Source organism: Haliotis rubra, unplaced genomic scaffold, assembly GCF_003918875.1.
Source record: "Haliotis rubra isolate DU_JTF1 unplaced genomic scaffold, ASM391887v1 Scf53, whole genome shotgun sequence".
Taxonomy (NCBI): Eukaryota; Metazoa; Mollusca; class Gastropoda; order Lepetellida; family Haliotidae; genus Haliotis; species Haliotis rubra.
In genome coordinates this window covers 37,483-53,294 of record NW_025767224.1, presented here as the reverse complement: position 1 = coordinate 53,294, position 15,812 = coordinate 37,483, and the positions used below count along the sequence as shown (strand labels likewise).

The following is a 15,812-nucleotide window of genomic DNA, read 5'->3' as shown; positions in this document are numbered from 1 at the left end:
GTAGATGGTCTGCCCCTTGTCATCAGTAGATGGTCTGTCCCATCATCAGTAGATGGTCTGCCCCTTGTCATCAGTAGATGGTCTGCCCCTTGTCATCAGTAGATGTCTGCCCCCTGTCATCAGTAGATGGTCTGCCCCCTGTCATCAGTACATGGTCTGTCCCTTGTCATCAGTAGATGGTCTGTCTCCTGTCATCAGTAGATGGTCTGTCTCCTGTCATCAGTAGATGGTCAGTGCATATAATCATTGTATGAAATAATTCCTGTCTGACAGCCCGAGACAGTCTAGATTTCTGACAGACAGTCATAATTTACAGCTAGCCAGCCCAGTGGTCTGGTACAAATTTTAGATGTTCCATACATATGAGTAAATTCACCATATTTGGTTTGGTTAAATCCATTTTGGGCTGGTAACATTTTGAAGTTACCAGCCCTGATGTCTGGCTGGATTTTTGGCTTATTTCATACACTGATGTAATAGTTCTATTTCTAATCAAAGCTGGCCTTCTAGGTCGCATATAATTCCAAACAACCCTAAGAGTAGTAAAACACAACCTGGAAAAAAACAACCGAAAGCAAAAAAATAAACCCAGACAAATACCAACCTAATCCCCACCCCATACTTCTTCTCCCCTACCACTCTTGGCAAATGTCCAAATTCAAAATTCATACAAAAATTAATTATGCAACCCTAGCACCCTGTTTAGTTTAATGTATTCACTGCCCATATTCCCTTGAACATGCCCAAGCCATAGTTGTTCATATTTGTGTGATCACAGATTATTTTTTGTCAAAGTCACATTTGTCAAGAGGCAGTGATAAGTAAAAAATATATAAATAATTAATTTTTTTCAAACTCTATCACTGCAAGTATTCCAACAGAAAGAGAGTAAGAAATATAAACAATATCAAATAAGAAAACAAATAAATAAATTCACTCACCATATTAGCACCCCTGTTGTTAGGTCTCGGAATACAAAGGAAGTTAGTTTCGGTAAAGTTTGTGTATCCAAGACTACAAAAATACCTCTAAATATTTTATGCAAAGAATTTTGGTGATTTCTCCTTTGAATGATCTGGTGAAACGTTTATCTCAGATTACACAATGCCATTTAGAAAGTGGTAGTGTAACATATGTTATATTTGGGATTACACTTTCTTAGTAAAGTACAAATTCTAGTACTTTTTAAGTTGAGCCCCATCCGGGATTCGAACTCACACCCTCAGAGTCAGGTACCTAATCGCCAGCACACAAAGTCAGCCGCCTAACCCGCTCAGCTACCGAGACTTCCACAAAAAATGGAAGTCGGACAACTGGTAGTCTAGACTGCGGGCTTTGTTTACCCCTCTGATAAGTGTTAATTGGCACGGCTCCCACAGCCGAAAGCTATGATTACACAATGCCAAATATAACATATGTTACATTTCACCACTTTCTAAATGGCATTGTGTAATCATAGCTGTGGGAGCCGTACATAATTAACACTTATCAGAGGGACAACAAAGCCCGCAGTCTAGACTACCACTGGTAGTCCGACTTCCATTTTTGTGGAATCGCGGTAGCTGAGTGGGTTAGGCGGCTGACTTTGTGTGCTGGCGATTAGGTGCCTGACTCTGAGGGTGTGAGTTCGAATCCCGGATGGGGCTCAACTTAAAAAGTACTAGAATTTGTACTTTACTAAGAAAGTGTAATCCCAAATATAACATATGTTACGTTTATAAATCTCAGTTTGAGCATTATAAGTAGTTGTGTGGTGGTTTGGTTTAAAGCACAGAATAATCTCAAATCCAACTTGCATGTATGACATGTCAGCTGAGTGAGTGAGTGAGTGAGTTTGGTTTTACGCCACTTTTAGCAATATTCCAGCAATGTCACAGCGTAGGACACTAGAATTGGGCCTCACACATTGTAAACCAAAAGTCACTGTGTTCTTTAATCTAATTGCTTGAAAAACATGATCGAATGGTATTCGATTCCTGGAAATTTGCTGCACATTAATACGTATAAACATCGCTCACACTATTGTATTGTTACGTCGTCAGCTGTGATGACGTCATTCAAATCATATTGTCTGAATGACGTTACAAATGAGCAGTTCCAGATGGTACCATGGGAGACAGCCGAAACGGACGGCTGATGACATTTCACTGCTGTACCCGTACTTGATGTCAATGAGTGCAGGCACAAAAATGTGTGTGGACCTTTTGGTTTACTTTTGTGTTTACACTGTCGATAAACATCATGTGTTGGCCAATTTCCGGGTGTTATTGAGTATTTGAAGCACAGGAATATTTCATGTGAAACCTGCGGCTGATGCCATCAGTTGCAAATGAATTCCCATGCTTTAAATACTCAATAACACCCGGAAATTGGCCAACACATGATGTTTATCTCCTAAATGTACCCATGTGGGGAATCGAACCCAGGTCTTAGGCGTGACGAGCGAGCACTTTAACCACTTGACTACCCCACCGTCCCTCATGTCAGCTGAAAGTAATGTAAAACGTTTATGTTGTTTTCCCCAATCGTGAAGAAATTAGTGTCAGCAGAGCAATGATCCAAACCACAATGGCCTAAAATAAACACACTCCCCAAGTTTCTTGTTTCATGATTGTCTTAGTCAATTCAACTTGTGATTGTTAACAGGATCACCCCCACCTACAGTACCAGCACCTGCAGATGCCACCTCACCAGCAGATGGCCCAGCCACCACCTCACCAGCAGACGGCTCCGACACCACCACCCAGGAGCCTCCTCACATTGGGAAGTCAAGTAAGGACTGCTGCAATGCATCTGTGTAACTACTGCTAACAGCAATAAATCATCTTCGCTTGTCTGTCACCATGTCATGGTTTCTTTCCTTTGCTTTCGGTTACTCTTGATTGCACAGTGTATTTTGTGTACCTTGATTCTGTAAGGATCATCACTTTGGAGCAACTTATCACCCTACCTTGTGTAGATTGATGTTCATGCTGTGTGCCGATTTACTGAGGGGAGACATTGTAAAACAAAATCGTTATTGAAATAATCAAAGATTGGTTGCAGTGAGCAAACGACCAAGCAATTGATCACATTTTCTCATAATTGAACACAAACGATTTTGGTTTTAGGGTTTGCTTTCTCACCTTGTACGCATGTCGTTGGTGCAAGTTTGTCTTGATTTGGATGAAGAACGTCCTTCAGACTTGACGAGCCTATCGAGTCGAGTAGTTGGTTGAGTTCCACGTTAGACGCTAGGTCCCTCGTTGGCATAGGTTTCGTTGTTACGGTGTTGCCGGACTCCGTCTTCCCCTTCTCGTCTCTCAGTGTTATGATGACACGCTCAAGTAACTTTCGTTGTGCGAGCCGTAGACTCAAACTCAAACTGTCAATGTCTGTTTTATCAAACTCTGCTAACTCGGACGGTTTATGGAAGTCTTCTTTTATTAATTTAGAAATTGAGCTATCAGTAAAGCCTTTATCTTTGAGACAGTCGTTGAAACTCTCAATTTCATACTTCGCCGCCATACTTTCCATACGTTCAGCTTGCACGTCCGTATGCTCAGCCTGCATGTCCGTACGCTCAGCTTGCATGTCCATATGCTCAGCTTGCACGTCCGTACGCTCAGCTTGCAAGTGAGGGACTGACACCTGATGAAAAGAACCTGTGCAGCGCATGCATCCCTTGAGCATTCTGGCATCGCCGGAGATTGCCGAGTTAAATCCAAATAAATATATATATATTTAGTACGAAACACTTAAGTTTGGAACATATCTTAGAAGTTGTCAGGGCCTGAAAGCATGTTTAAGTCTTAGAAAACTCACTTCACTTACTGAAATGTCATGTAGTAGCAAGTTATATCATTTTACATTGGATGTGAATTTTGCAAATGCGATTTGCGCAGTTTCTAGATAAAACTACAAAAAACAACAACAGAGAACCTCATTATACTTATCTGCTATAACAACCTGAACAATAAAATCTGGAAAATGATGCTAACCAATTATTTTTCGATAATTGCTCGTTGGTAATGAACCAACATCAGTTGTGAGATTTCAACCAATTCCCAACACTATTATGAAAGGGAGGTAATCGCATAACACTCAAATGCATGTACTAAGATGTGAAGCCAATATTGCTAGTATTGTTTTATACTGTGCTGGTTTTATATAGTGGAAGTTTGATTAGTGAAATATTTATTTGATAACAGTTTGTCACTGTGCTGATGTATTTATTGCCTACATTCTCTTTGAAGTTTTTGATAGACATTTAGGAGTGTGACGGCCTTGAGTACATGACACTTTGTAATGATTACATCCGATGGAGCAAGAAGTATCAGAAATACTTTCTGAACTTTCTTTCTGTACTTTATTAATCAGAAAAATTTTCAGTCTCTTTTATGGCAAAAATATATCATCATGATTCCCACTAAAGTACTGTCGGAAATGCTAGAAAAATGCTTTTTAGCCTTAATATCTTTAGAAAGGTGATAAATGTATTATGTTGTCAATATATCAACTCACCTATAGTGTACCTAATTTTTATTTCAATTGATTTAACATTCCCATGCATTTAAAGGGCAGTTTACAGGAGAGAATTTGGTACCAAAACAACAACTTAAGATTTTTTCAGAGTGAGTGCAACAGAAATCTGAAATAGTCTTTACATTTATGCTAATAATACAGGTGGTGTAAAAATATAAATTAACGTTTTTTACTTAACTTAATTATCGTTTCTTTATTGAAGAAATATTAATATAAATGTTAAGTCTTGATAAATAAGTTTCCGTCATGCATGCACATCTTTATCACAGCGTCCACTATGGCCAACTATTTGCAGACGATTGTTGCAAAGGTTTATAAGTTTTTGTGCTTGAAAAAGACAGAGGTAAACCTTTCATTAGTATAGAAATGGTTTATTACAGACCTTGTAGAGCTGTTGGTATGTCTTACCAACAAGTTTACAATATTGTAAACAAATCAGACAAGACAGGGACCGTCTCAAAAGCAAAACCGGGACATAAAACCATCCTTGACAACTCTGACAAGGGAGTACTTAGACGGGCGGTCTACAAACTTTATGAGAAGAAGAATATATATATTCTAAAGAAGCTACACCAGTGACTTCGTTAAATCTTTGGCCAATGTTCACAACTAGATTAAACTGACCGAATTACATCCATATTTTTGCAATGAAATATACTGTTGACATGCAAAACATTTATTAAAACGTTGCACATTTCTACAATCAATCGATAAGATAACACAAGTGATAGGATTCTTTCCAATGTACAGTAATTCGTATGTTTATTTCACAATAAACACACATACACAAATGATCCCTTACATAACCAATACGTATACTACACGTACACATATTCAACATTTTGAAGAAAACATCTGTTGAGATGACCCCTCGCCTGAGCGTGTGCTCAGGTGTCAATTTCACCTGTCGATACTGTGCATGCTGATGACGTAGCACAAGAAGTTAATGTTTGTCTCACATAACGTCCAACTACCCCTTATTTTTCTAAGTTTTTGGTATTTTCATCAGTAAAAACGCATTTTAGGGCATGTCTCAAAATTTATTCCCTCGGTCTACATTAGGTAGATGTTTCTTAAAGTGATATTTGTTATTTAAGTAACTGTAATACCTCTGAATTTAAATATAAGTCAAAAAGCATTTTCTAGCATTTCCGACAGTACTTTAGTCAACTAGCACAAACTAATAAATTGGGTATATTCAATATTCTTTTTGACTAGTAACACTGAAATGCCATAAATCTGAACCAGTTCTCAGCTTTGCTAAAAATAGAAAATGTGAAACTGACATTTCAGTCATGTTCATGCAAGACAATCAACGAACACAGATTTTTTTGCTTTCTACTGAAAGACTTCAGATCCAAAGACAAAAGTCATGTCAGAACAACCTTTCACAACTTTTGACAACCAGAAAATTTAGATTAGCCAGTCATGAAGCATCTTTCTCACGCATTGTCGGTTGGCGGACCCAGGGGTGTGTGTGTGTGTGTGTGTGTGTTCAGGGGGTTCGACAACCCCCCCACCCCACCCCCCTTGAAAATGACTAAAGACCGCATTGAAGATTTTTTTTGCGTTGAAAAACACACACAAATACTTATATTTTCGCAAGACGACATCCTTGAATATTGACAAAAACACTATTTTCAGCGGCTGTTTACTCATTGCGTGTATCACTCGGAAGCGATCATGCGGAAAATAGCATCCAGAATCGTTCGAGTTTCTTAGGTAAAGGTTCAAACGGTACCTGCGAATGTTAACTTTCGCGATTTGGTAAGCTGTGTTCCGATTGGTCAGTCCAAAAGGTTAGCTGACGCGACGTTCTACTAAGTTTTGTTAGACTCAGTATAGCAGTGTAACGAAAATTACTGAGCCAAGTTTACTGAGACTGACTCTTGGGAAGATTTTCCAAGATATTCAAGGGAATTTGTATGTAGACACATAGATGCCTAATTGACTACCCACAGCACGTTGTTGTTCATGAAGGTGCGTTCTCTAGTTACAGATCCGTCACAGTCATCCAACAAAGTCGGGATAGTGCTGGCTGCCGTGTTTGGATCCATGTTTGGCATGGTCCTCATCATTATCGTTGTGCTTGTATACAGGAGACAGCGTCAAACAGGTCAGTGGAACAAAACACATCAGTGGAACAGCATTACGCTTGTTCATTTCACACTCATCCCGGCTTGTGCTACCCATGTTGCCATCCAGGTGTCTTCTCTGTTACCAGTCCTGGCACCGCCAGTACAAAAATGTGGAATATATTTTCCCGAAATCCCAAATGTAGCAACATGTATGGTTTTATGTATGTAATTGGAAAAGTTATTCGACAGAGGTATTATTTCCCAGTTTCGTTATTTATTTAAACAGATCTGTATGAGACTGTTGAGAAACGTTCCCAACTTTCTCCTTACATTCTCACACTATTATGGTACTGCTAGTTAAAGTGAAATAGAAAATCGTTTGATCAGCTAACCTGATTCAACTGAGAGTTGGGAAATGGATGTCACAACTTTTAATACTTGTTTTGAATGTAAGCGTCAGTGATGTCATGTGAGTTCAACCTGGCTGTGGATTGCCAGGAAAGGTAGACAGCCATGGTAGTGATAGTTCAATCTGGCTGTGGATTGCCTGGAAAGGTAGACAGCTGTGGTAGAGATAGTTCAATCTGGCTGCGGATTGCCAGGAAAGGTAGACAGCTGTGGTAGAGATAGTTCAATCTGGCTGCGGATTGCCAGAAAAGGTAGACAGCTGTGGTAGTGATAGTTCAATCTGGCTGCGGATTCCCTTGAAAGGTAGACAGCTGTGGTAGTGATAGTTCAATCTGGCTGCGGATTGCCAGGAAAGGTAGACAGCTGTGGTAGTGATAGTTCAATCTGGCTGCAGATTCCCTTGAAAGGTAGACAGCTGTGGTAGTGATAGTTCAATCTGGCTGCGGATTCCCTTGAAAGGTAGACAGCTGTGGTAGTGATAGTTCAATCTGGCTGCGGATTCCCAGGAAAGGTAGACAGCTGTGGTAGTGATAGTTCAATCTGGCTGCGGATTCCCTTGAAAGGTAGACAGCTGTTGTAGTGATAGTTCAATCTGGCTGCGGATTGCCAGGAAAGGTAGACAGCTGTGGTAGTGATAGTTCAATCTGGCTGCAGATTCCCTTGAAAGGTAGACAGCTGTGGTAGTGATAGTTCAATCTGGCTGCGGATTGCCAGGAAAGGTAGACAGCTGTGGTAGTGATAGTTCAATCTGGCTGCGGATTGCCAGGAAAGGTAGACAGCTGTGGTAGTGATAGTTCAATCTGGCTGCGGATTCCCTGGAAAGGTAGACCGCTGTGGTAGTGATAGTTCAATCTGGCTGCGGATTCCCTGGAAAGGTAGACAGCTGTGGTAGTGATAGTTCAATCTGGCTGCTAAGATAAAAACCTTGTTGCACCAGCCAAATTCCAGTTGCAATGTAGTGTGTTAAAATATGAGAGGTTTCGGTGCACATTAACATATTTCCGTGATGTAGTACCCCATTCTCTTCCCACAGAGGTTACTTGTCATATCTTCCTACGAACCTCTGTTCTAATACGGCCATATTAGTTCTCTTTTGAAACAACGTCGCTGATTGCACAACTAAATCTAATTGCCTCCAATCACGAGTCTTGAACGCTCACACCATGAAAGGGCCGTATTAGAACAGAGGTTACGTAGGAAGATATGACAGGAGTAACCTCTGTGGGAAGAGAATGGTAGTACCCCTGAAACCATAGCAAAACAGAGAGACACAACTGATCCCTGTTTACAAGAGCTGGCATAGCTAAGACCTGTCTATGAATAGCACTGTTTCAGTGCCATAGCTATTCAAAGTTTAGAAGTTTAAATGAGCCAACATAATCATAATTATGCTTATAATGTTAAATTCATTGTTGATTTATTTCTCAAAAATTTACTTGCACCTGGTGCAAGTTAGACTAATAACTAGGTTACACTTTGTAATATTGGGTTGCACCAGTGCAAGTAACAAAGCACTAAATCAAGCCCTGCATTGTCTTTTTCTGAATAGTTCTGTATATTGAACTTATGCCATTGATGAAAAATTCACAATTGAGAGTTTTAATGGGACATGGTTTATGAGGCAACTATGACCTCTTTATTTTGAGACTGTCGTTGTTTTGGCAAATTGAAATATTATCACTAATAATTTAGTGGATCAAGAATGAGATATTTCAGGGGTTTCTTATTTTGTTTCAGGAAATGGACTCATCAGTGAACACAAGCCAACAAATATTAACAATCTTGGCAGAGGTAACGGGCCCTCAGGTACAAGTTGAACATTATCAGTTTCCTTTGTGTCAAATACATACATATATTATATACTTAAAGCTATCAATTTTCATTTGATATTCAGAGTCTGTGTCCGAACTGTAGCTCAGGTTCCTCCTATGATGAGTCTGTGATAGACAAGCCTTTAATGTGACTTTGTGAGTTCAGTCTTTAGCCCACTACCCAGTCTAGGCTAAATGTCAACTGAGCTCATCCTGCCTCAACTACTTGGCCACACACACACACATACACACGCACACGCAGCACACACACACACACACACACACACACACACACACACACACACACACACACACACACACACACACACACACACACACAGAGTTATTTTAAAGAGTTGTTGTTGACATCAAGACAAATTTGATAAACAAATAATCTATTATCCATCACTATATAAACAAGTATATTTCTAATGTGCCTAGTGGTTGGAGATGGGGATTGTGTTGTTTTGTAATGTTGGACCATGCTTCCAAGGTCTCTCAAAATATATGTTCAGAATATAGTTCCTGAATGAAACCTCTTGACCATTTAAGATGAAAGTTCACTTGCTTGTTCCATCGAACATCTGAATATTTTTCTTTGTCGTGATGACGTCATATTTTGTTCAAAACTCCCAGATTTTACAGTGATTGTGTGAAAAAATTACTTGGAATGTATACAGTGCTCACAGTTAAGACTTTGTGAGTAATAAATGTAACTGATTTGCATTGTAAGTGTTCTAGACTATTACATTTATTCTTGCTGATTTGACAGATTTAGGGAAATTCAGTTACTAGGTTCATATCATCTTCCTTTGCCAAGAGTGTCAACCAGTCATCATCATTGTGTTACTCTTGGGCCATGCTTATGCATTGATACTATGATGTTGTCAGCCCAGGCATGTGTGAAATGGCCTGTATAATATTGTACCTGGGCCTTTATCAAACATTTATGGCAACTGTGTATGTGTTTCAGTTCTTCCAAGGAAGAAGGTGTATTTGCTGTATGCTGAGGACCACAAGGATCATCTGAATGTCATCACCAGTTTGGCTGTGTATCTGAAGGACCAGTGTTACTGTGATGTTTTCTATTTACCCTGGTTCAAGGGTGCATTCCAAGCCATAGGCACCTACCAGTGGATCATATCACACATTGATGAGGCAGACTACGTGATTGTCATCAGCTCAGAGGCAGCGTTCAAACTCCTGGATGCGCGGAACACAAACACGTCTTTGAAGACAGAAGATGAAGGTCCAGAGGGTGACATCTTCTCCCCTGCCATAACCCATGTTAGGACGAAGTCCCTCGAGCCTGATTTCTACAGGAAAACCATCCTTGTACACTTTGACTACACCAGTGAGGATTTTGTCTTGAAGGAAGTGAGTCCTGGTGTCCATTATAAGCTGCCCAAACATTTCAAGGACTTATTGTGTCACATCCATGAAGTTGATGTCTTCGACCATACTCGCGGACATCCAGAGATAGATGCCATGGAGAACCTACAATCCAATAGAAGTGGCCAGACTTTCCAGGAAGCCATCACAAAAGCAAGACATTTCCAGAAATCTGATCCACTGTGGTTTGATAGGAGGTTCCGCCGACAAGATTCAGCATATGAATCAGATCCTGATGGTCACTTTGATTCAGTCTCACTGACAGCAAGTCCTGGTATCACTGGGAGAGATCCTTTTATTGACACTCAGCACCTGAGTGTTGGTGCTCACACAGACAGCGTTGTTACCTACAACACAGACTACATCCGGGAACATGGGCAGCTGATTCCTCCAAGTGAAGTCCCCACTGACACACCAACAGAAATTGTTAACAAACAGTTGGAACACATCAACAACATCACAACATCAACCCGCTGCAGCAGATGCCACTGGTTATGAGTTCTATCCCCAGGACATGTTTGCTCCAAGTGCCATACAGACAGACGTGGACATAGATGAATGCTTTCTTGCCATCAACATGGGTGGACACGCAGGGGATGAAGACCAGGATAACTTTAACCTGCAGCCTAACATCCCTATTGACAATGATGATCTTGTCAGTGGTATTGATGTCTGAAGGATGCCATTGTCAGGCTTTCTGTTGTCTTGACAATTGAAGTCTCAACTGTTTCTGTGTTCATATTTCAAGTATGTTAAACTCACATGTTCAGTCATGTTTTAAGTTGTACTAGTTGCACATATGTAGAAACTCATTCAGTTAGACAAGTGTTGAATCTCATACTCAATCATGTTTGATAGTTCCATGACCATGCCTTGAACTCTTCAATCATCAACCATTAATCAACTGACATCAATCAACTGATTGGGTTCCTGACTGTTAGTGAAACACATGCATGGGGCCTGTATAGGCGACAGTCTGTTTGATAGGAGTTTTGTAAATGAGGGCTAAATGGAGCTAAGCTTAAGTTATCTTGTGCTGGAGCTAGTGAAATACAACTGATTGACATTGACATTGACATTGACATTGACATTGACATTGATTTTAGAGTAATAACACTGAGCAGTGTTTGTTGATTTTGGTTTTATTGTTTGTGGACAAGAATGAAGAATGTCGTTTTGCTGGTCTATATTTGGGGGTTATATTCCTGAACCTCTATATCTTGTCATGGACACTTCTTCACAGCTAACCAGTAGTCGTAAGTCATCACTATGTTTTCAGCAGCTATTGTTGATACTTGTTAATCATATCAGTAAATGCTTTTCGCTTTGGTGCTACAGTTTCATCAGACACTAAATTACGTACCTGTTTTTTTAAAGGATTTGATATTGTTTGAGTAGAGATTCATCATTAAGTCAGAGGAAGAATCACCCATTCAGTAGTGGCCAAAGAGCTTCCATATTAAACTGTAGCATTATATTCAGGATGTGGTAATACTCGTCCACTGCCTCATGAAGAGTTTAATAGTGTCCAGTAGTTTAAATTTTTCAAATATTTAATCAAATCAAAATATACCTCAAACCACTCTAGTACTTAGAGATGTCTCTAAACATACCGGTGATGTTCTTTTGTTTGAAGTCAAGTTTGGAATACCTAGATATTCCACAGATGGGGCACAGCTTGGAAAGTCTTGACAAATAAAATCGATATTCAAAGTATATTTATACAAATTCAAGAAGTCACAACAAACTGTATATTGGCACTGAGTTCTTATATTATAGACTTGTCCTATGTACTTTCATCCAGGTAAATGTTTTGAAACCACAGTTAAAGGCAAATATCTTGCCATTGTATTTACACAAAAGAATTCCATGAAATTGTGGCAGAATTTTATAAGCTTTACTCTGATCGTATATTCGATGTATGTTTGATATATATTTGTTACCTAGACTGAAATCACAATGATTGAGAGTTGTTTAGAATGACATGTATATAAATCATGAAGTTGTCCTGTTTTCACTGTGTTGTACAGTCATGTTATGGCCTAGGAGGGCTACAGTTGTTGACATAATACTAAGCATTATTTGATATTAACCTGCATATTACCTTTGCTTGATGTTTTTGTACAGTTACCTTGGTAATTTTTGCACACCTTGACTCAATACGAGCATGTCAAGCATCCTCTACTGCAGCGTTGACAGACATCATTTGATGTTGACAGTTGTTTAGGTACACAAGCACCAGCAGCTGTATAAAGTGGACAGATGGACTATCTTGTCTCAGAAACAAAATTTTGTAACATACCGTATTTGTTTCGACACATGCTCTTTGATGACATTTTGTGTCGTCAGATGAATGGCTTTCATTTTTCTTCAAGGGAATGTGAGGATGATCTGAGTACATATCAATAATACATTTTCAAATATGATTCTGTGACTTACAGCACCATACCTTAACCATGTAAGCAAATTTATACTGGCATTAAACTAATACTACCGTTTCTATTGTGACAAATGCAGTTTCACTTATTGTTTGATCGGCATTCTAAAAGTTGGTGAGTCAAAAATGAGGCATACAACTTTTGGGATGATGACACCCTCTTGTGTATATTGAGAGACTTTTCGAAGTAGATTCTTACACCGTTATTCAGTTTGACCTACATACCTAAGGGTCCATAGGACCCCAATAAGTGCATTTAAAGGGTCCTCACAGGAAGTATGAGGTTCTTGTAAAGTGTTGAAATGGTAATATACTGAATTGCAAGATGACATACTTCAGTTAGAGGAACTTAATGTTTCTCGTCAAGAATTTGAATGATTGAATATTGTACACCCCTCGGAATGCAATATTATTTGTTTTCCTCATCCTCTCTGTCAGTGTGTGTATACTGGATGCATGAAGTTGCTGTGTTTCATAAAACTCTGGAGATTCATATGTACAACACAACATGTATCTGTCCAAAGATGGTTAGACTCTATGACACTGCGTTATTAGATGAGTCATTTGAAGATACACATCTTGAACAAGTCAGAGGTTACTTGAGAAAAACACATGTGAACTATGTTCAGTAGGTTACACGAAAATTTCTTTTGTGTATAATCCCATGAGATATGGGGACATGAGTGTCTTGGTTTGGTAACATTTTCAAGTTGGTAGTAATAAGACACACAGGATTTCCAATGATAAAGGGCACGTTATATAAAATACTTGGCCTAATTTTTTTACGCTCTCTTAGCGATAAGATTGTCGTAAGTGCCATACATTAACACAAACTTACAACTATCTTAGCGTTAAGAGAAATTCGAAAATCTAGGCCCTGGATTTGGAATTCCTTTCTCTGTCTGAGTTTGAGGGACATTGATTCTGATGACAATCTGCTACCGTTTGTGATAACTGATAGGTTAAAATAAGATCAGATGTGATGTGGGACATGGAAGGTAAGGTTATTTTTTAACCCCTGTTGATGGTGAAAACTCTCCAAATGATGGTGTGGCCCAGTCTTCCAAGCTACCACAATTTGCTGTGCAGAGTTATGCCCCTTGTGGTGCCAGAATCCTATGGATTTAGATCCACATCGCAGTGTGACCTAATTATATTATATGGTTGGTCAGCACCATACCCACACTCATGTGTGTTACATTGAACTCACCATAATCTTACCTGGAATAATGTTTAAAGTGGTATTAAACCCAAAGCCTGTTCCTTGTTCTCAACATCATACACTTGGTCTTGGGCTTCACCAACATATCGGACCTGTGCTCCCATATCGAGCTGACACAATGTGACCACAGCAGTACCAAATTGACCACTCATCATTTTTTTTTGTAGCATTGTTGCAGCAGTGTACTGAGCAGGACCAGGCAATGGGTTGGTTTCCACCAGTGACAATCACTCTTTACCTCGATTTCATCTGATTTTGATAATATTTAGTACTTCACTTTCGTAAGTGGGTGATAGTGGCAATTGTTTTATATACTGACTCGTCTAAATATATTTTTGTAATGATGTCACAGCAATAGTTTAAGAAAATCAGTTGAACATTTTATGTTTGTGTTGATTGTCTTGTCACCAATTGCCCTTTCATTCATGAGAAATGTATAGAAAAGGTCATGACTGAATTTACATGTCGGCCATCATACTTGTCTTATTGGGGATTTTCATTTGGAAACTAAAACCCAAGCAAAACACTTTGTCTTGCCACAATTGGGCATGTTGCTCTAGAAGTTTCATTGACTCTCCATAAGACCTTTAATATATATTCATTGGAGTGCAATACCTTGTGTCTGAGTTAGGGAGCAATCTGTTGCATCACTTCTTGTTGCAGTGTCACACTTTTTGATGAATATATATTATTATTTTTTGTGTTGATACAGTTTTACTGAATCAGTGTTTACATTTGGACATTGAAACACCTGAAACTCACTGGCCATATGTTTTTCAGTATGACCTGGTGTGGTCCAAGATCCATTGTCAAATATGCAAATGTGATAACTAAATATCTAATTATGATGCACTTATGAATTGCATATGCTTTTTCATTTAATTTGTCCAATTTTACATCAAATACCTGCACAGACTCATCAAGATGCCTTAATTGTAAAAAGAACATTATTTGCTTCCTTCATACTAAAAAGTATACTCAAATAAAACTTCTATGACTATGACAGGGTGTTCATGATCATTGACAATGGTGAATGTGACCTGTTACACTGTTATTGCCATACCGGTACTTTAGGCCTACTTTCCATGATCGTCTTTGATTGGCAGTCTAGAACTTGAGGAGATGAAGATTGTGGACAATTTTTATGGATATACAACTTCTTTATTCTGTATAGGCAACGGTTCGGCATAGATTCTGATGTTGCTATCAAACTAGTGGTTAGAATCTATGTCAAAACGTTGCCTATACAGAATAAAGAAGTTGTATATCCATACTAATTGTCCTCATGTTTCATTTTCCATGATCGTTTTACTATGTGAGAGGACTGTGAGTCATACAGTAGACATGTAGTGGTCTAGGACTCTTACTGTGGTTCATGCTACTAAAAGAATCACAAGTGTGTGGGTGACACCACTACATAGTTTTGATGCAGTTCCTGGCACAACTGTATGGGTGGCACCACTTTATGGGTGACACCACTGCATAGTTTTGATGCAGTTACAAGCACAACTGTATGGGTGACACCACTACATAGTTTTGATGCAGATACAAGCACAACTGTATGGGTGACACCACTTCATAGTTTTGATGCAGTTCCTGGCACAACTGTATGGGTGACACCACTGCATACTTTTGATGCAGATACAAGCACAACTGTATGGGTGACACCACTGCATAGTTTTGATGCAGTTCCTGGCACAACTGTATGGGTGACACCACTACAAAGTTTTGATGCAGGTACAAGCACAACTGTATGTGTGACACCAATACATAGTTTTGATGCAGTTCCTGGCACAACTGTATGGGTGACACCACTGCATACTTTTGATGCAGTTCCTGGCACAACTGTATGGGTGACACCACTGCATAGTTTTGATATAGTTCCTGGCACAACTGTATTGGTGAAACCACTACATAGTTTTGATATAGTTCCTGGCACA

The 15,812-nt window shown here is 39.3% G+C and overlaps 1 protein-coding gene across 2 annotated transcripts; it reads left to right on the top strand.

Annotated features, from left to right (window-relative positions):
• The first annotated feature begins 2,625 nt into the window (after positions 1-2,625).
• Positions 2,626-14,875, top strand: LOC124252978 (interleukin-17 receptor D-like). Of its 2 annotated transcripts, none has more exons than XM_046686691.1 (4): positions 2,626-2,772; positions 6,518-6,640; positions 8,748-8,801; positions 9,795-14,875. In XM_046686691.1, exons 2-4 carry the CDS (start codon positions 6,580-6,582, stop codon positions 10,709-10,711), a joined length of 1,032 nt encoding a protein of 343 aa, XP_046542647.1. In that variant the 5' UTR covers positions 2,626-2,772; positions 6,518-6,579; the 3' UTR covers positions 10,712-14,875. The 2 variants fall into 2 exon arrangements, with proteins under 2 accessions (XP_046542647.1, XP_046542646.1); XM_046686690.1 differs by having other exon boundaries at positions 8,748-8,816.
• The last annotated feature ends 937 nt before the right edge of the window (positions 14,876-15,812 follow it).